General features: G+C 48.9%; 1 protein-coding gene across 4 annotated transcripts in view; it reads right to left on the bottom strand.

Annotated features, from left to right (window-relative positions):
• Positions 1 to 19,032, bottom strand: part of KCNN3 (potassium calcium-activated channel subfamily N member 3) — a 235,211-nt gene that overhangs the window by 20,830 nt on the left and 195,349 nt on the right. For all 4 annotated transcript variants that reach the window (XM_049697690.1, XM_033414730.2, XM_033414729.2 and 1 more), the window contains 2 exons: positions 7,871 to 8,012; positions 763 to 873 (listed from right to left, as the gene is read on the bottom strand). In XM_049697690.1, coding sequence (XP_049553647.1) covers positions 763 to 873; positions 7,871 to 8,012 — 253 coding nt within the window. The remainder of the gene's footprint in view (positions 1 to 762; positions 874 to 7,870; positions 8,013 to 19,032) is intronic.

Raw genomic sequence — 19,032 nt, 5'->3', positions numbered from 1 at the left:
TTTGCAGGAAATCATACTACTGACCTTCGTTCAGCCTGCAGCTCTAAAGAATTTTCCATAAAAGCTGTCATTAAATAAACAGCTTCTGCCGTGCTCATTTGGCCTGCTGTTATCCTGGAAGGCTCGTTTCTGTCTCTTCTAAATGGGCCTTTTCTTCTCTGACAATTCAGTGGGGTGTCAGACTTTTAGCAGCTAAATGATCTCCCCATTCCCACTTATATTCAGTTTTTCACCCTCCTTACCCACTTTCATGACGTTACAAGGGAGAAACATTATTTGGAAAACCCAAAAGGGGGAAAATTGGGTGACGACATTTTGATGAACGTTATTTAGGAGTGATTGTCTGTAATGATTTTTTTTAAAGGGTTGGATTTAGATACATTCCCAATATCGTTTTTAAGACTTTCTACTGCCCTTCCTAAGGAGAATCATGAAAACATTTAAGCATAAGCAAAAACACCTCATGCTGGGTGATCTACTCTGTACCATTAGGCAAGGGGGGCGGGTTACATCATTGTATGCTATAGATTTAATTATCAGGAAAATTATTTGGTTGCCTGAGCCATGCACAGTGATTTAAGAGAAGACAGGAGCCTTCAGCGTTGGGACATTGTGCCCATTTTGCGCTGGCTGTTTGCATGTGTCTGGGGCTCCCTCAACCCTCCACTGAAAGGTGTGGCCCTAACCCACTGTGGCTACTTTCTGACTGGCTCCCATGTTGGTCTTAAGTCCCCCGTTAAGACGTGGACAGTGGCGTTTTACCCGTTTGGTGAGCTGAGTGTCCATCATGAAGTTGTGAACGTGCTTCTCTGCTTTGGTGAGTTCCAGCTTTCGGGCCACCACGGCCACCACCAGGGCAGTACAGCCCGCACCCTGTGAGGGGACAGCAAAAGGACCAGAGGAGAGAGCACATCATTAAGAGGCAGGGCTCAGGCGGAAGACTCCACATGCCCCGGGCCCACGATGGGGTCTCCAGGAGTGGAGTGGGGACTTGAATTCTGGCTGGACAAGACCAAGCCACAAAACCCATCAGGGCCCTGATTCCCGCACCCATGAAGGGGTCTGCGGTGCTCCTGGCTTAGCTGCAGAGCTGACCTCTGGGAGACTGAGCCTTCATAAAGCTGGCCACTTCTTCATGGAGCAGGATACTGGATGGGGCTGAGGCTCGGGGGAATTTAAAACACCGAACAATCACTTGGTCACCTGCCAGGGTGTGCAGGGAAGACAGAAAATCCACACACGCTCCCCCTCCCTCATGCGTAACCCAGCCCCACTGCCAGCTCCAGAGCAGGGGGCCAGGAGGAAAGAAAGCCGTGCAGTATGGATGGATCCCCTGTTGGTGGTGGAGAGTTTTCCTGAAAATAATCTAAGGAAGAGGCAAAGCATCACCCCGCCAAGACTGCTTCCCAGGGCTATACTGGTTGGCATGAGTCTGTGCACCCAGTGACTGAGCTTGCTCCCAGTTGGGTCTTTTCACTGGAGGTCTAGCCTGTGACTCAGCGCAAGAAATTCAGTTCCTTCTTGCTTTCACCAGGAGGCTCATGAATTCACCATCTTTCAGAGATTTCAAAGATGATAACAACACACCTGCCTCAAATCGGGATTTTAAGGGAACCCGCAGAAGGTGCTCAGTATTCTCCAGAGCAGAATTCTTATTCTGCTCTGGAAGGTCCACTCCAGGGAAGCCCAGGGAGAGTGAGTTAAAGAGGCCGCTTCTTCAGGACTCACTTCCTCTCTCCTAATCCTCTGGGCGCATGCTTGACTGTCTGAGAAATAAGCAGAAATGGGCTCATCCCAACATTCTTCCAAAGGACTTTGAAGTCCTCTTTGCTGTGCATCTTGGCCTGGTCGGGGAGCGGGGGGTGGGAATCGAGACAGAACTGCCCCTGCCCTGCTTCTCCTGCAGGCAGCAGACGACAGCCCCACCCCTGTCTGGTTCTTGGAAGAGAGCACACGCCCCTCGGTGACCATCACCCTCTTTCTGCACGTGGGGCCCTGCACCATCCTGACCTCCACTCATGGAAAGCGACAATAAGCTCAGAAAAGTCAGCAGTCTGATCCTCTAGACGCCAAACAGTACTTATAGTTGCCACAGAGCTCAGTTTAGCAATTGAGGTCCTAGGATTGAAGGAATCCACCAATAACATTTGGGGCTCACCCAGTTTAACGGAATACATAGGAAACCTTAGAGACTGTTTTCAAAGGTACTATAATCCGTACCAGAGTTGGGCGGAATGCACATGGTAGATCAATCCCCTACTCTCTCCTTCATAATCTCTTTCCTTTGCCACAGGTTGGCAAAGGTTGGTCGGTGCAAGGTTTTGGCACGGGTGAAGTTGGCAACGCTTTCCCCTAGCTTTTTACAAGGGTTCCCATGAAAACAATCTCATGTTTCTAGGTACACTTGGTCAGCCACCCATTTCTAGCACAACAAACTGAAAAGAAAGGAGCCTGTGTGAACTTTCCTCTTCTGACCTCATTTTCCTTTCTTGTTCAGGGACGGCCCTGTTTTCTTGGCATCTGTGACTTGCAGGAGACTCTGTGCCCAGTTTTCAAAGGATATGTATGGGCCCTTGGACAGCCTGGTCTGCAGGTGTCATCAATTGAGCCAGGCCTCTAAAAGCAAAAAATAGCTTAAAAAGAAGCTGTTCTAGAGGGAAGACGTGTGCTCCATTTCCCCTTAAGCAGACCGAGTATATAATCCCTCTCTTTTGTATGGAGCTACAAAAGAACTTTGGGCTGAACGCCCAAAAAAGGGATATATCGCCGTGTTAAAAACGGAACGTCAGATGGAGAGGGTTCTTCCCAGGCTCCAGGCTTCCTCATTTCCCTGAGTGCAGGGAAACTCTGCTTAAATCACTCCTGAAAGCTGGGGGCAGAATTGGCCTGAAGGAGTCTCCCTGCTCACCACGCCACTTTGGAGGTTTCATTAAAACAATCAGCCATCCACAATCCCGAAGTTCCAGGGTCTAGCTGGATTGCTCCATGGTTTTGCTATCGCTCACAACCTAGGCTGCTGAATGCAGAAGGGTTCTAATGAGAAGCTGGAGTGTTCTAACTAAGGAACCATCTATCTTATATGATTAAGATTCATTTCTGCACGGAGGCAGGAGGCTGGGCTAGATGACATTTCCCGGTTTCTTTCAACTTAAAGATGTCAAGGCTCTCCTATGGATATTTCTCTGAAGGATGCTTGGTTCTTAGCCCCTAATTCTAACTTGAATAGATAACAGTGGATACTTTCAACTTTCCTTTTAGAAAATCCATCATCTGGCTGAATTAGGGAAGTAGCCAATAATGAAGCCTAATCTGGTCATTCCCATTAAGAGGCAACCTTGTAAAGATGGGGTCAGACGTCAGCAACCTTCAGAAAGTGGTGTTCAGGGTGCTGAAATACAAACTGATCCTCTCCAGTGTGTGTGTGTGTGTGTGTGTGTGTGTGTGTGTGTGTGAGAGAGAGAGAGAGAGAGAGAGAGAGAGAGAGAGAGAGAGAGAGAGAAGAGTGGGGGAGGGGAGGGAAGGGAAGGGAAGGGAAGGGGAGACGGGAGATGCAGAGAGATATAGAGCTGGAGCAGAGACTGAGAGAGGGAACAAGTTGTGCTGCCTCCTCAACAGCATGGGACAGACAGGGGAAGTGGAAAGGAAGAAGCAGACAAATAGGAAAAAAGGATGGGCTGATGGGAATTGAGTGGAAGGCAGGAAGGACAAGGAGCCTAAGACTTGAGTCGGAAGTTGATGGTCAACTTTGGCTCTTTAGAGGAAATAAAGGAAGCACTACGGGATCCCCCTCCCTCCTGCTGTACTCACCTTTCATGTGGTATAATGATCACCTGTGTTCCTTTTGGGCCTTTTTACTTAGATGAGTTTATCAGCCTGACAGGGCCCTGTTAGCAGTTTGGGAATGCTTACGTGATACGGCAGGGATGCGGGTTGGTTTTAAGAGACAAATTGCCAAGGGCTTGGCTGATCTGGGTGTGTGAGAGCTCCTGCTGTCCTAGCTGTCCTCGTGTGGAATCTCAAAAATGGTTGGTGGGCAGGGGGGCCATGTGAGGAGAGATCGGAGTGGGACAGAAGAGGGTAAGCAGCTGCTGGGATGACTTCCATGGGGTCAGACTGTGGAGCAAATCCATGACTCAGACTTTTGCCTTCAGAGGTGCCAAGTCCTGAATCCTTTTTGACACCAGCTGAATTCCCTGGGTCTTCTCTGTCCAACACTATTTCCATGGGAGGGCTGTGGGAGGGGAGAGGGTTCACCTCTAATGAGGTCGTACTTGCCAAGGTACGTGGTGAGCAGAGTACAGGAGTGAACAGAGAGAGGAGTGGCTGGCCTGCGGTCAGCATGCCTAACTCATCCATAGATCTGGACCCAAATCAGAGACCCAGTCTCCTCCACTCTGGTCCTCCTACTCCTTGTTTCCAAGAGACATTTTCCAGCTGGAAAACCTTAGAGTCTCAAAAAACAAGTATCCCAAGGGGAAAAGTATGAGGTGTACTTAACTAAAGAAGCAAAAAATAAAATAAAATAAAACATAAATGAAAGTGACAAATGGAGGAGGGAAGCCTGGAGGATTTACAGTTGGATTCTGTTTCTGCAACAGATACCATGTAACAACTAAAATAACATCAATTGGTTTGAAACCAAGGTGTTTCAGGGAGAAGCTCATCCTCTAAAACTGACATTAAGCAGATGTCTTACTGAGCCCTCTTTTTCCCTCCTCCCCAAATGACTCAATTCGTGCTACCTTTTACTTCATCATCCCTTTCCTTTTGCAGTTCAAAGAAGCCTCTCTCATGAAGCCTCGGGGAAAAGCTCAGTGACCCCCACAGATATCCTGGAAGCTTTTGTCTATTTGTCCCTAACTCATGAAGGGTCCACAGAGTGAGTCCAGCTTCAGAAACTGGCTATATTGAAATGGGATTCCTACCAAGGAGTCTTGGGGGCCCCAAAAGTCTTCCAGATGCCTGCAGAGCCAAAAAGCCTTCAAAGGCCCATTCTGGATACTAAATATTGCCAGCTTTCTCTCTACCTTGTAACTGTCATCATAAAATTCTTTATGGAAAGATGATGCACTTTGAGATACCTGCTTTTGTGGGTGGAATCTCTCAAACACACCAGGTCTGTGCCAACAACGTCAAGTTGTTCAGACAATTATATACCCTGCTTAATGGTTGATAATTACACCGTTACTGGGATTGCCAAGAGAAAACAATGATTAAGACTATTTACAGCCCGCACACACAAATTCTTCCTTTCCCTTCCCGAGGAGGCCTTGCCTTGGCCTGCATGGTGTCCATGGTAACCAAACAGGAAGCCCTACCTTTAGTAAAGGCACTTGCAATAATAATCAGGAGATGTACAAAGTGTCGGGAGTCTGGGAGAGGGGAGGAAGGGATTCTCAGCCATGCGAAACCCTGGAAAGGAGTGACTCAGCTGGAAAAGTCACATTTGTTAGTAAAAATGCCACCAGGTTTCCTCACTGTCAGACCCCAGAGGGAGGCAGCTGATTTTCATTTGGGTAAACACACTGACAATGAGAGGAGGGGAGCTCCCCGTCCCTGTCATAGATAGGTGTATATTTACGCAGCAGGGTTTGTGCGAAAGGAGAAGGCAAAAGGCATGTGCTGTATTTTTAATATGGGGGGTGGGTATCGGTTCCTCCTCACTTGTTTGTTCTTTCCACTTTGATCACACCTCTCTCCACAAGAAACAAACACTCCTTTCCAAGGAGCTGCTACAGCCCCAGCGGTGCTGAAGACCACACCCCAGGAGAAGGCAGGGAGGGGCCCAGGGGTCCTGCCCACCCCCCCCAGCCGTGCCAGCGCAGAAGCCCGGAGACGCAGGAGTGAGGGGCCCAGGGAAATGGTGGCTACGGGGCCGCTTCTTGGATGGGGCACAGCTCCGTGCTGAGAGGGCGAATGGCTGGTATTTAGAAATAACGGAGGCTGCACGCAGGGCCATCCACCTAGTGGCAGCCCGGCTCCGTGCGGGCCTGGCTGAGAGCTGGTGCCGAGGCACAAAGCTTGCGCCCCACGAGCGGCTCTGAGACAGGACAGCTTTGGCCTTCGGGCGGCATTTCATTCCCTTCTGGAAGGAAGAATCATTCCTTGGTTTCCTGGTGACAGCTGGAGCTGTGCCAGATAGACTCCTACTAACCGATGGGAGGTATTTGTTCTGAGGCCTTACACTTACCCGTGATTTACCCCAACCCCGGCGCTAAGCCTTTTCTCATTAACTGCTGCCCAGGACCTGCCAATATGCACCGGCTCTGGATTTCAGTCGAAAGGGGAGAAGACGGTGTCCAGTTGTGACATGGCAGCGCTGGACCCCTCCTGCTCACCAGCCCCACGGCCCCAGGCCTCTGACCCTATGGCCTCTGCTGCTCTGAGCTGCCTTGTCACCGAGATCAGTCCCAGGAGGCCACCAGGCTGGTGAGGGCTTAACCCCCTTCCCACTGCAGAAAGGAGTCACTTCCCTTTCAGAAGGAGGGTCTTTTGTGTCCTCCTGGAGAAGTGGGAGTGGTGACTGAAATCTGAGGGAGCCCTGGAAGGATTTTGATGATGGGGGGCGCAGAGAGGGCTCCCTGGGGATCGCTGCCGTAACCAGCCGCGGAGACCTAGGACCAAGTGACAGGCCTCCTGTCCACCCTCACCCCCACGACACCCAGGCTTAGCTGCCCGCTCCTTCTCTGAGCCTCGGCTTCCTCTTCTGAAAGGAGGACCCGGTGTGTTTATTCTGGACTCTGGGGTTCTGGGAAGGAGGTCAAAGAGCAGGGCTGCCTGTTCCGGCCAGAAAGCACAGCAAGGAGACGAGCCCTCACCCCCGGCCAGTGAAGGAGTAGCAGAGGCAGGGACGCCGAGGGCTCGCCAGCACTGAAGGCGGCGCAGCTCCTTGTTGCTGACGGAGTGCGTTAACATAAAGCATTGCAGTTTATCCCCATCACCAGCCAGGGAGGAGGGCAGAGCAGGCCTCCCATCCGCACTTTGTACTCGAGCATGCTGAGGTCCAGCAGGCTAAGTGCCCTGCCTGGAGTCCACAGTGAGGTCATGGGGTCAGAGGCTTGCGGCTGTGGGGCTGGTGAGCAGGAGGGGTCCAGCGCTGCAGCGAGCAACAGGGACGCAGACTCTGGGGTCCAACTCCCTACCCACATCTCTCCCAAACTCTGTACTGTGTGGCCATGTGATGGGCACGAGTGTGTGCAGGGGTGGGGGATGGCAGGGTGATGGGCGGGAGGGATATACACCTTGAAAGGAGGCAGCACAGCTGCTGGACACCTGGGGAGAGATGGGGATGCAGTCACAGGCTAGCCGGGTGCCAACTCTGGGAGGGAACTGGCACTCGGAACCTGGCACCTCAACATTTGGATGCAGAGGCCAAGAGTTGGCCCAGGGCCATGTCATCAAACCAAGACCGAAACAGTGGCCAACCCAGTCTAGGACACGGGTCTCTCATGGCCGGCTCAGTGAGTTCTAGCTATACTCTATCAGATGTGGTACCAAGGTCTGCGGGGCCCAGGCGACAGGAAAGAGGACAATGAACTGCAAGCCCTAATGCTCACCGGGGCTGGTGGATGGGAGCAGAGGGTAAGACCCACGGCCAGCTTCTCTCGGCCCATTTCTGGGGGGCTAGGAAGAGGCCATTAGCTGTCAGGAACCGGGACATGGTCCTATCTTAGACAAGGAAATGAAACAGTGAGAAGCCACGCAGATTTCACATCCGCCTTTCTACGTGCAGGGACACACACGCTGGCCTGTTAACTAGCAGCTGGCCCCATGCCCGGATGAGGAGGGCCCCCTGCACCCACCATAAAGGTGCCGCTCGTAGCAGCATTCGGTGGGTGGGGAAGGGTAACTGGCCGAGGCAGGTACTCACCATGATGCCCGTGAGAAGACAGACACCTTTCCCACAGTATGTGTGGGGCACCATATCCCCATAACCAATGGAAAGGAATGTGATAGAGATGAGCCACATGGCACCCAGAAAGTTACTAGTTACGTCCTGCTGGTCATGGTACCTGCCGGGGGGGAAGACAGGAGTTAGTTAGTGGAACTGCCATTCCCGGGAGTAAAGGCTCTGGGCAAACCTGGACAGAGGAGGAAATGTGACATTTTGCTGAGATGGAGACAGCAGCGATGGTGGCACACGGATCTCTTCAGGAGACTGAAGCTGCCGCAGCTCTGCCCACCCAAGTCCTGCCTACAGTTCTCCGTCCATCCCCCCAACCCCCCACCACGAGCTTGGTCCCAGCGGTAACATGTTTCGTCATGATTTGCACCATATCACAGACGTCCTTTCAGTAAAATACCTTTGGATGAAATCATGCAGTAACAAAATTTAGATTTTCCCTTCCAAGCTGACAGTCTAAATGTATGTGGATGTGATTAATCTGAAATCACAAGCTCCTGAACAAGGAAAATGTCAAAAAAAAATCACCAAACGCATTTAGCAATTTCCCCTAAGACGGCTGATGGAGCCCAAAGACTGGCACCTCCCAGGTGTCTGGAGGGAGGCTGCAGTAGCCGGAGTTCTCTTGGAGCTGTTTCCAGGGGGAGGCTCTGGAGTCTCCACGGAGCTATGGCCTCCTCTTCTGAGCTGGATGGAGGCTCGTGGCTGTCCTGCCCTGGGAGTAAGCAGCTGGAGACGTATCACCACCATTCCCTCTGCCGGATACCCATTCCACCCCGTCCTTTTCCTCCCTCCCTTCATCCCCAAACACCAAGGCCCGCTGTGGGCCAGGCTCTGTGCCAGGCACTGAGATAGAAAGATGAACAGGATACAGCCCCTGCCTTAGGGTTCTCAGCCCAGGGCAAGGGTCCATCAAGGATGCAGACATTTGTGAAAGCGTCAGTAAGTGAGTGGACGAGGCACCTGGAGGACGGGAGGGAAAGGGCAATGACCTCGACTCAAATGCAGGAGGATTAGTCAGAGGCTTGAGTTTTCCAGGCCGGCCAGGGGAAGGGAGTTCCAGGCAGAGGAAATGCTCTTATGAAAAGCCAGGGCCCAACCTGAGTGCAGCAGGTGGGCCTGGCTGCACCTGGGGTGGCAGGGCAGATGAAGGTGGGTCCTTTCTCAGAATGTTCTCTAACAGGATGAGCCTGAATGACAGGGATGTCACTCCTTGATAAACTCTTCCCATCAGCCTCTTGGAGGCCACTGGATGGGAAAGGTGAGATGGGGCCAGGGAGACCAAACCATCCTGGTTGGATAGGGCAGAAAGCCATTTAGGAACCTCAATCTACAGAACTGAGTTACCAGCAAGGCTTACATGACGTGCTTGGGATGGGGCCTGGTACAAGGAGGCCCCCAGAAAGTATTAGCTGCTACCGTCAGTGCTCTCCCTGAGCCCTACACCCCCACCAACAGGGTCTGGCGCCCAGTGGGCAACTGACAAATGTTGCTTTTCTTACCCTTACCCCCCGCCCCAGGTCAGGTGTGCTGGCAAGGCTGCAGATACAGGTGCATCTGGAGATGAGCGTAAAAGGAGGCAGAAGTCTGCTAATCAGAAAGGAGGTGGAGGGCACGTAAGTGGGGAACACCAAGGGCACTCTGACGGATACCGTTTATTGACTCACACTGTATTAGCAGGAGCCACACGATGCAAACTACCCTGTGGTTACCTAGCACTCTGTGTACAAACACTCAGATTCTCACAACATCCTGTCAAGTGTTTTTGCAGGTAAGCAACTGGAAGCACAGAGGCATTGAGTGACTTGCCTGAAAACACACAGGAAGTAACCAAAGCAAAGCCCATGCCCTTTTCGCTATTCCTTCAGCATCAGGGAGATGGAAGCGACTGCTGTGTGCCTTGGGGAATGATGAGGAAGTGTTAGCAACAGGAGGGCACCTGGGCTCCAGTAGCAAGTGATGAGGTAGCTATGGAGACCAAGGGTCTGATTTTGGAAGGCCTTGAATTCCAGGATAAGAGGTTTGGATCTGTTCTTAGAGGCCTTGGAAATGATTCTTGGTTCTTGAGCAGATGAATGACAAGATGACATGGCCCACTGGGAAGACTGGTCTGTAGGTGGTAAGTAGACTGATTAAAAAAGATGCAGCACAGGGGTGGGGTAGCCAGGTGGGAAGCAAATGCGCAAAGCCAGGAGGGAGGTGCAGGCAGCAACCTTCATGGCCCACCTGAGCCTGGCCCGAGCAGATCCCGGTAAGCACATCGTTGGTGGGCCGTCCAGCCCCAGCCTGAATCCTCTACCAGCAACTAGAGGAGGGTGGCTTTAGCCTTTCACAGCTGTCTGCACAAGGGCATGCATGCCCAGAACTCTAGGGGTGACATCTGAAAAGCAGACATCCCTCCCCAAAGCTCTGCTGGTTAAGTTGTCTTACCTGCCCTCCCCTACCTGCTTTGCTTGCTCCCCAGTGATACTCTGTGGCTACCCAGATGGCACCCTGGCTGCCTGCTCCTTCCAGTTGGCCTCATGTCCCCAGGGCTGCGGTGTGTCTGCTCATCTGGTCATGCTGGAGTAGCATAGGCTGTTGGTGCCCAGGTCTGATCCCCAAGGAGTGTGCCCTGCCCTGCCCCGGGACACCAGCCCCATCCCAGGTCTGACAGGGCCTCGGATGGGCAGCCACGCTCCCCATCCCATTCCCCACAGCCCTGGGTCTCTGCAAGGCCCTTGGGCTGATGTGGTCCCCTCCACTCACAGCCTGCTGCTCTTTGGCCAGGAAGAAGGGTGGTGACCCTGGCTCTAAGGGCCTGTGCTGAGGTTAGTGGCGGGGATTCCTTCCCTGGAGGGATGGACTTTGGAGTCTGTGAAGCAGCGAGACTCAGTGACAGGTTGAGTGTGGGGACACAGACGGGGCAAGACTTAGAGATGGCTCCATGCCACAAGCCAGCAACAAGCAAACACTTGCGTAGAGGACAGCCGGGGTCGTCATCTCCTAGAAGGGGCCTTGGGTCAGGTCTGATGACAGTGAGGTTGAGGCAGTGGGTAGAGAGGAGGCGAGCCTGTGGTCTCGGGCTCAGTTTCCCTGGCTTCGAGCCCCAGCTCCACCTTAAGTAGCTCCACGGCTGTGGGCAAATGACTTAACCTCTCTGTGACCCAGTTTCTTTATCTGCTGATGGGAGGAGTAAGGAAAATAATTCACCAGCAATAGTAGCACAGTGCTCGGCCCAGAGTAAGTGCACACCAAGTGTCAGCAATTACCATTATTGCTGAGACTGGTATGTGTTATCAGTCTGAGAAACAATCTATAGAAAAATACAGTGGCAGGGATCTACAGGTGCAGTGGGTAGAGGGTCCCAGCAGGGAGGGAAGAAGATGGAGGGAAGGATGAAGATGGAGGGAGGGATGAAGATTGAAGGGGGGATGATGATGGAGGGAGGGGTGAAGATGGAGGGAGAGAAGAAGATGGAGGGAGGGATGAAGATGGAGGGAGGGAAGAAGATGGAGGGAGGGAAGAAGATGGAGGGAGGGATGAAGATGGAGGGAGGGATGAAGATGGAGGGAGGGATGATGATGGAGGGGGGAATGAAGATAGAGGGAGGGATGAAGATGGAGGGAGGGAAGAAGATGGAGGGAGGGATGAAGATGGAGGGAGGGATGATGATGGAGGGGGGAATGAAGATGGAGGGAGGGAAGAAGATGGAGGGAGGGAAGAAGATGGAGGGAGGGATGAAGATGGAGGGAGGGATGATGATGGAGGGGGGAATGAAGATGGAGGGAGGGATGAAGATGGAGGGAGGGAAGAAGATGGAGGGAGGGAAGAAGATGGAGGGAGGGATGAAGATGGAGGGAGGGATGAAGATGGAGGGGGGGGTGAAGATGGAGGGAGGGATGATGATGGAGGGAGGGGTGAAGATGGAGGGGGGAATGAAGATAGAGGGAGGGATGAAGATGGAGGGAGGGAAGAAGATGGAGGGAGGGAAGAAGATGGAGGGAGGGATGAAGATGGAGGGAGGGATGATGATGGAGGGGGGAATGAAGATGGAGGGAGGGAAGAAGATGGAGGGAGGGAAGAAGATGGAGGGAGGGATGAAGATGGAGGGAGGGATGATGATGGAGGGGGGAATGAAGATGGAGGGAGGGATGAAGATGGAGGGAGGGAAGAAGATGGAGGGAGGGAAGAAGATGGAGGGAGGGATGAAGATGGAGGGGGGATGAAGATGGAGGGAGGGATGATGATGGAGGGAGGGGTGAAGATGGAGGGAGGGATGAAGATGGAGGGAGGGATGATGATGGAGGGAGGGATGATGATGGAGGGGGGAATGAAGATGAAGTGGTGGGGATGAAGATAAAGGGGATTGAGGATAAAGATGTCTTGGCATTGAGGCTGGAAAACTATCTGATGAAGGGATGAAAGGAATCTACTGTAAGTTCTTGGACAAAGTAGGGACACGAGACACTTGGTATCTGAGAATGATTCTTCTAGCAGCTACACGTAAGACTGATTAAAGAAGACAGGTCCCAGACAGCGAGAACCTCTAGAAAGTTTGCAGGTACCCGAGGAGAAGCAATGGAGAGACTTGAATGCTGAACTACGGGGTTTGGACTTAATTCGCAGCCTATCTTCTGTGGACTTATTGGCTTTGCTGTGCACGTGGGTCTCTAAATTCCTCCTTTCTTTGCTTAAACTAGAGTTCCTGAGCTGCTCGGCTGCCCTCAGGACCATGGCCCATCCTATTCATATGTGGGTGGATTCCGAGGTAAAGAGATCAGAACTCAAAGTGGAATTAAATAAAAGCAACCAGTAATGTGTCTCGCTTTTTAAAGTTGAGGTTTGATTTACTGCTTCATTTTTCTCTAAATTCTCTTTATGTTCCTGTGGGCTTCTTTTTCATTCACCATTTAAAATCCCTTGGTGCTAACTATGTGTACTGAGGAGAGGAGAAGCAGATCTTGAGGGTGCTATTCATTCATCGCTTGTCAGACTTTGATGATCTCCCCTCCGACAGGGGCTATTGAAGATCTGGAGATGAGTCGGACAGGCACCCTGCTCTCCCGTGGCTTGGAGCATCGTCATGGAGATAAGATACACGTGCAACTCACCAAGCAGGAAGTGATAAGGGAGAGAGCAGGGCTGGTGATTCAGGACCGTGGGAGTGGAGAGGAGGGAAAAATTGTTTCCAAATCTATTCACAATTTTAGAGTGGTTTACACTTGTCACAAACTCACATATTAATCTCATGATATTTTTTGCAATAGAGAATTTTTTGGAGAAAAGAGTCCCATGTTTTTCCTTAAAGGCTGAGGAGGAAAAGGTTGTAGGTATTTTTTAAGGGTTATTATAGTTATTAATTTATCATTAGCGTGTGTGGACTATGGTTTTTTTCACTTTTTAATATTATGAAATAAATGATAGATATGGAAGATTGTACAATTGGGTAAAGATGGTAGATGAAACACACATGTTACTTTTGCTCTCTCTTCACATCCCTCTACAACTAACAGTTTTAGTTTCCTGCTTTTAAAAATAAGCAGACAACAGGAATCCCCAGACATCTGAGGAAAGTCTCAAATGTTAAAGACACAGACCAAATCAGTCAATTAAACAAACAAAGAGAAAAGACTCTGGATCAAATACTGACCATTAACAGAGAAGAACTCTTGAAACAAATCCTGTAGTTAACATCTTAAGAGAGATAAAACAAGATATTGGACCCATGAGACAAGAATGGCATGCTATACCAACAAAGTCCTCCCACAGGGCTGGAAAATAAATTAAGGAAGTTTCCCAAAAGACAGTGAAAGAGATGAAAATAGGAGAAAAATAGTGAAGCAATCTACCAATTCAAATACCGAGAGTCTCAGAAAGAGAGAACTGGAAAAAAAGAAGGAGGAGGAGAAAAAAGGAAAAGAAGGAAAGAAGTAATCATTAAAGACATCATTAAAAAATTTCCCAGAGCGGAAGGACACACGTTTCTAGATTAAGGGCCCACTGTTCCCAGCCCAGTGGATGGAAATAGACTCACAGCAAGGCACATTATTGTGAAATTTTAGACCACCAGGGGGAAAAGAGAAGATGCTATGGAGCTTCCAGGGAGACAGAGAGGGGTCAGACACAAGAATCAACAGTCAGAGTGACTCTGGACTTTTTCACAGCAACACTGGAAGCTAGAAGGCCATGGAATAAAGGCTTCAAAATTCTGAAGGAAAATTATCTCCAAATCAGAATTCCAAACGAGCCAAGGCTCTCAACGATTTGCCTCCTTTGCACCCTTTCTCATGAAGCTACAGGAGGGTGCGTGTCACCAGAGCAAAGGAGTAAACCCAGAAGGAGGAAGCCCTGAGATGGAGGAAACTGGGGATCCACAGAGGAGAGAGGCCCGGGGTGATGGCACCAGGAGGTCCTTGGGTGACGGCCACGCACCAGGCGTGGAGGGCAACCCGTCCAGACTGGAGCAGGTCAGGCAGCTCTGGAAGGTATTTCTCCAAGAAGATGAAATTGATAGAAAACCTGCAGTGCCTAAACATCCTGAGAAGAAATTTAGACAGCTGTCAGAGTCTAGAATTGAGTTAGTGATAAATACACAGCAAACTAAGCAAATGAACAAACATGGTAATTAACCAGGAGAAACAAAAAGTTATGCAGGGAAGGAAAAGCTATCATCCTTCACTACAAGGCTCAGCTCTGAATAGAGTCAAATTAGTGTTGGCTGAGCAATGTAAACACCGATTACTGATCTAACCAAAAACGTGATATAATGATGAAAGGAGGATGGGGGGACAGGAAGAGCTGGAGGGGAGGAAAAGGAACTAAATCCTCATCTTCCGCTGTGGGAAGGGGATAGATGATGCCGAAACCAAAGCACCGAAAAGCAGCAATACAGTGTGTTATGAAGAGACATGGAGGAAAAGGTTAAAATTAATTAGCAAAAGAAGGTAAAAGTGCTACCCCTGGGGAGGCATAAATGGGAAAAACTGGTGGAGGACAGCAAATACCACAGAACAATTGACTCTAAATGTATGCAGGTATAACTTCCATAATATCAAACACAAAACTAAACCAAAGAGAAAAAGACCACAAATATATATAACATAAAATTAAGTTACAAAGCATAAGAGTAAGCACTCCTGAACTCACTGTCCTGTTGAAACTACCTGTGCATTTTCTCCATCCTCAGCCTCCCACGTCCCCCCAGAGATCCTCAACATCCTGAATTTCATGTTTGTGTTCTTGTTTTTCTTCACAGTGCTTCTCTTTTAAAAAATTTTTTAATTCTTTAATTTAATGGAAGTATAGTTGATTTACAATGTTGTGTTAGTTTCAGGTTTACAGCAAAGTGATTCAGTTATATATATATATATATATATTTTTTTTTCAGATTCTTTTCCCTTACAGGTTATTACAAAATATTGAATAGACTTCCCTGCGCTATACAGTAGGTCCTTGTTGGTTATCTATTTTTTATATAGAAGTGTGTATATGTTAATCTCAAACTCCTCACAGTGCTTCTACCTAGCTATGTATACCTACCTAAACAATATATAATCTGGTTTTGCCTATTTCTGAATTTTATAAAAATGAAATTGTACCATAAGAGTGTGATAGGCAGCCTCTAAAATGACCCCCGGTATTCTCCCTCCTCCTGGGGTATTCACACACTTTTGCAATCCCCTCCTTTTAAGTGTGGGCTGGACCTAGTAACTTGTTTCTAAGGAATAGAATATGGCAGAATATGGCTATCACTTCTAAGGTTGGGTTATAGGAAGACTGTGGCCTCTGTCTGGGAGATCTCTACCTTGTTCTCTTTTGAATTGCTCTCCCCTTGGGAGAAGCCACCCAAGTGGTGAGTGAACTTGGGAGCAGAAACCCCTTATGTCAAGCCTTAAGGTGAGACCACAGGCCTGAACTACAACCTCATGAGACCTCTTGAGCCAGAGGTACCCATTTAAGCTGCCCCTGAATTCCTGATGCATAGCAACTGTGACATAGCAGATGTTTGTTGTTTTAAGCTGCTAAATTACAGGGCAATTTGTTACACAGCAGTAGATAACTAATACAATGAACTCTTCTCTGAATTGCTTTTTTCTACTCGACATATATGTTGATATATGTGACTATAGTGTATTCTCATTCCCGTACTGTGCTTCATTATATGAACATACCATTATTTATTCATTCACCTATTGATGGACATTTGGGTGGTTTCTAGGTTTTTCCTCTAATGAGCAATACTACTACAAACATTCTTTTTTTTTTTTTCCGGTACGTGGGCCTCTCACTGTTGTGGCCTCTCCCATTGCGGAGCACAGGCTCCGGACGTGCAGGCTCAGCGGCCATGGCTCACGGGCCCAGCCGCTCCACGGCATGTGGGATCTTCCCAGACTGGGGCACGAACCCGTGTCCCCTGCATTGGCAGGCGGACTCTCAACCACTGCGCCACCAGGGAAGCCCCTTACAAACGTTCTTAATCATAGTTCCTGGTTGTGTTAGAGTCTTAGGACACATAGCTAAGAGTGGATTTACTGGTTTGTAAGGCATGTACATATTTAATTTCCTTTGAAAATGTCGTTATTTTCCAAAGCGGCAGTACCATTAGGTTTCTACCAGCAGTGAATATGTGTTCCTGTTGCTCTATGTCTTTATCAACACATCATCATCTGACTTTAATTTTTGCCAAACCAGTGGGCAAACTGGTATCTCATCATGCTTTTACTTTACATTTTCCTGATAAAAGCTGTGTATCCTTTTATATGTTTATTGGTCATTCGTGTCTCCTCTTCTGTGAGGTACCATTCATGACTTTTGCTCATTTTTCTATTGGTTTGTTTTTCTTTTTTTCTAATTCATTATAAGAGTTCTTTATATAATTCTAGATAAGAACTTTGTCAGTTTATGTATTGCAAATATCTTCTCCCAGTTTGTGCCAGGTCTTTTTATTTGCCTTATAGTACTTTTGATGAACAAAAGTTTTAAATTTTACTATAGCTGAATTTATCATCCTTTTCATTTATAATTAGCAACTTGTATAATTTTTTAAAGAAATCCTTTCCTATCTGCGGTTATAAGACTTTCTTTTAAATGTTTCTAAATGTGGCCTTTCACATTTAAGTCTTCAATTCACCTGGAATTGATTTTGTGTGTGGTGTGAGGTAGGGATACAACTTCATCTTTTTTCATATGGATAAGCAATTATCCCAGGTCCACTTAACGAGTAGTTCATCCTTTCTCCCACTGAGAATGCTACCTCTGTCATATAGATTATATATGAAAGTGAAGCTATTTCTGGGTTCTCTATTCTGTTCCATTGGTCTATTTGTCCAACCCTGGAGTTACATTATACTCCTCTTTGTAACCTTTTCTGGGTACCTTCTCAGAGCCTAAGTCATGAAAGGTGCTCAGTAAATATTTGTGGAATGAATATGGCCTACTTGTTGCTTTTCCTGTCCCTTTGTGAAAGCGATGCTTGCTTTAGTAATTCAGTGACTCACGTTAAGGTGACTTCAGCTGTTCTCTTTGGCAGATAAACTTTTGTCAAAGTGGCTGCCAAATTCCTTGGGCTTGGAGTTGGTTCTCACTATTCATAAGGACTCAGCTTCTTGACAGTAGCTGTGACCGAGCTCTTTTCATATGGATCGTAGTGATTTAATGGCTCTAGCCATTTGTCCTGGGTCTGGTTTGTTGGTCGGGAATTTTCAGGAATCAAGCCAAGTGGATTCTTTGTCTTCACCTTCCAGTCATTCCCCAGCTTCACACAGTCAGATCCCAGCCCCCACTGAGCTGTGGAACCCCTGCTTGCTCAGTTCTCCAGTGAAAAACCCAACATATACCTGACTCGACCCCTTGGTGGCCTTGGATCCCATTGGTGCCTCCCTCCTCAGAACAGTCCTCTTGGCATCTTCAGTGCTTCCTCCTGCCCTGACCATCCTTCTCGGCTTCTTCTTCTGGCCTCCTCTTCAGTGTTGCTGTGCTCCAAGCTTGCTTCACACCTTTCTTGCTTCTCTCATGCCTGCCACTGTCCTCACTGTTCCCTTCTAAATGACCCTTCAAGAAGCAGCTCAAAGCCCACCCTGACCCACCCAGCCAATGTGGGCTCTCTGTCTCTAACCCCACACCACTCAGCTTCTGCACTCTCCATTTGATGCCTACACACTGTCTTTGGTAGGAGACCACCGGTGTGGACCATGGTTAAGTGTCATGGTGGACTACCTATATTTGAATCTGGGTTTTGCTCCTTAGTATCTACATGACCTTGTCCTCAGTTTTCCTATCTGTAAAAGGGGATAATACTTGTACCAGCTCACACAGAGTTACCTTTAGGGTTAAATAAGCTAATATTTCTAAACCAGTAGAACAGTGCCTGGCACATAGACACACTAAAAAATGTTGGTTATTGTTGTGCTGTTACAATCTAGTGTGTATAAGCCTGGCCTTGTCATCGCAGAAAAGATGCAGGATCTGGAGCTGAAGGACTGCCTTTCATGCCCTAATGGCTTTGTGACCTTGAACAAATTACTGTCTCAGGATCTGTTTCCTCTTTACCAAATCAGGGTATAATAATGTCTGCCCTGACCATCTCACAAGGCTGTGGTGAGGAGCGAAATACTTGTTGAATGTATGAATGAATGATCCCATTTTGTCTTTATCACAAGCCAGCAGGACAAGGTCAGAGGGACAGGGACAGGACAAGGTCAGAGGGCTGCACCAGGGGCAGTACCCATGTGCTTGTCCTCCCAGGGCCTGGTTTCCCAATTTTATAATTAAACAATGAGAAGCTCAAGAGACTAACTGGCTTCCCTAACTTCTCAGAGCAAATGAGTGAAAAAACTGGCCAGAAACCCGTCTTTTTTCTGATTCTAGAAATGGCTGCAGTGAGCAGGACCCAGGGTGGGGCGTGGTGGCAGCGTCTGTGGGCCTGGGCAGACGCCAGCCTGTCCTAGCAACGTGGAGCTCCTGCTTGGTCCCTGCCAGTAGGACAATGGCCAGGGGACTGTGTGTGACTGGCGAGTGAGTACCAGCTGGGATCAGGGGGCCTGAGAAGCTCTTCTTAAGGGAAGACATTTCCGTGGAATCCTGGGTTTTACCCCCATCCCTACCTCTACTTTTGTCTTGGTTGCCAATATAATCAACTCCTAATTATC

The sequence above is a fragment of the Orcinus orca genome, chromosome 1 (assembly GCF_937001465.1).
Source record: "Orcinus orca chromosome 1, mOrcOrc1.1, whole genome shotgun sequence".
In the NCBI taxonomy this organism is placed as follows: domain Eukaryota; kingdom Metazoa; phylum Chordata; class Mammalia; order Artiodactyla; family Delphinidae; genus Orcinus; species Orcinus orca.
Note: the sequence above shows the minus strand (reverse complement) of the source record. Positions and strands in the feature narration are given on the sequence as shown.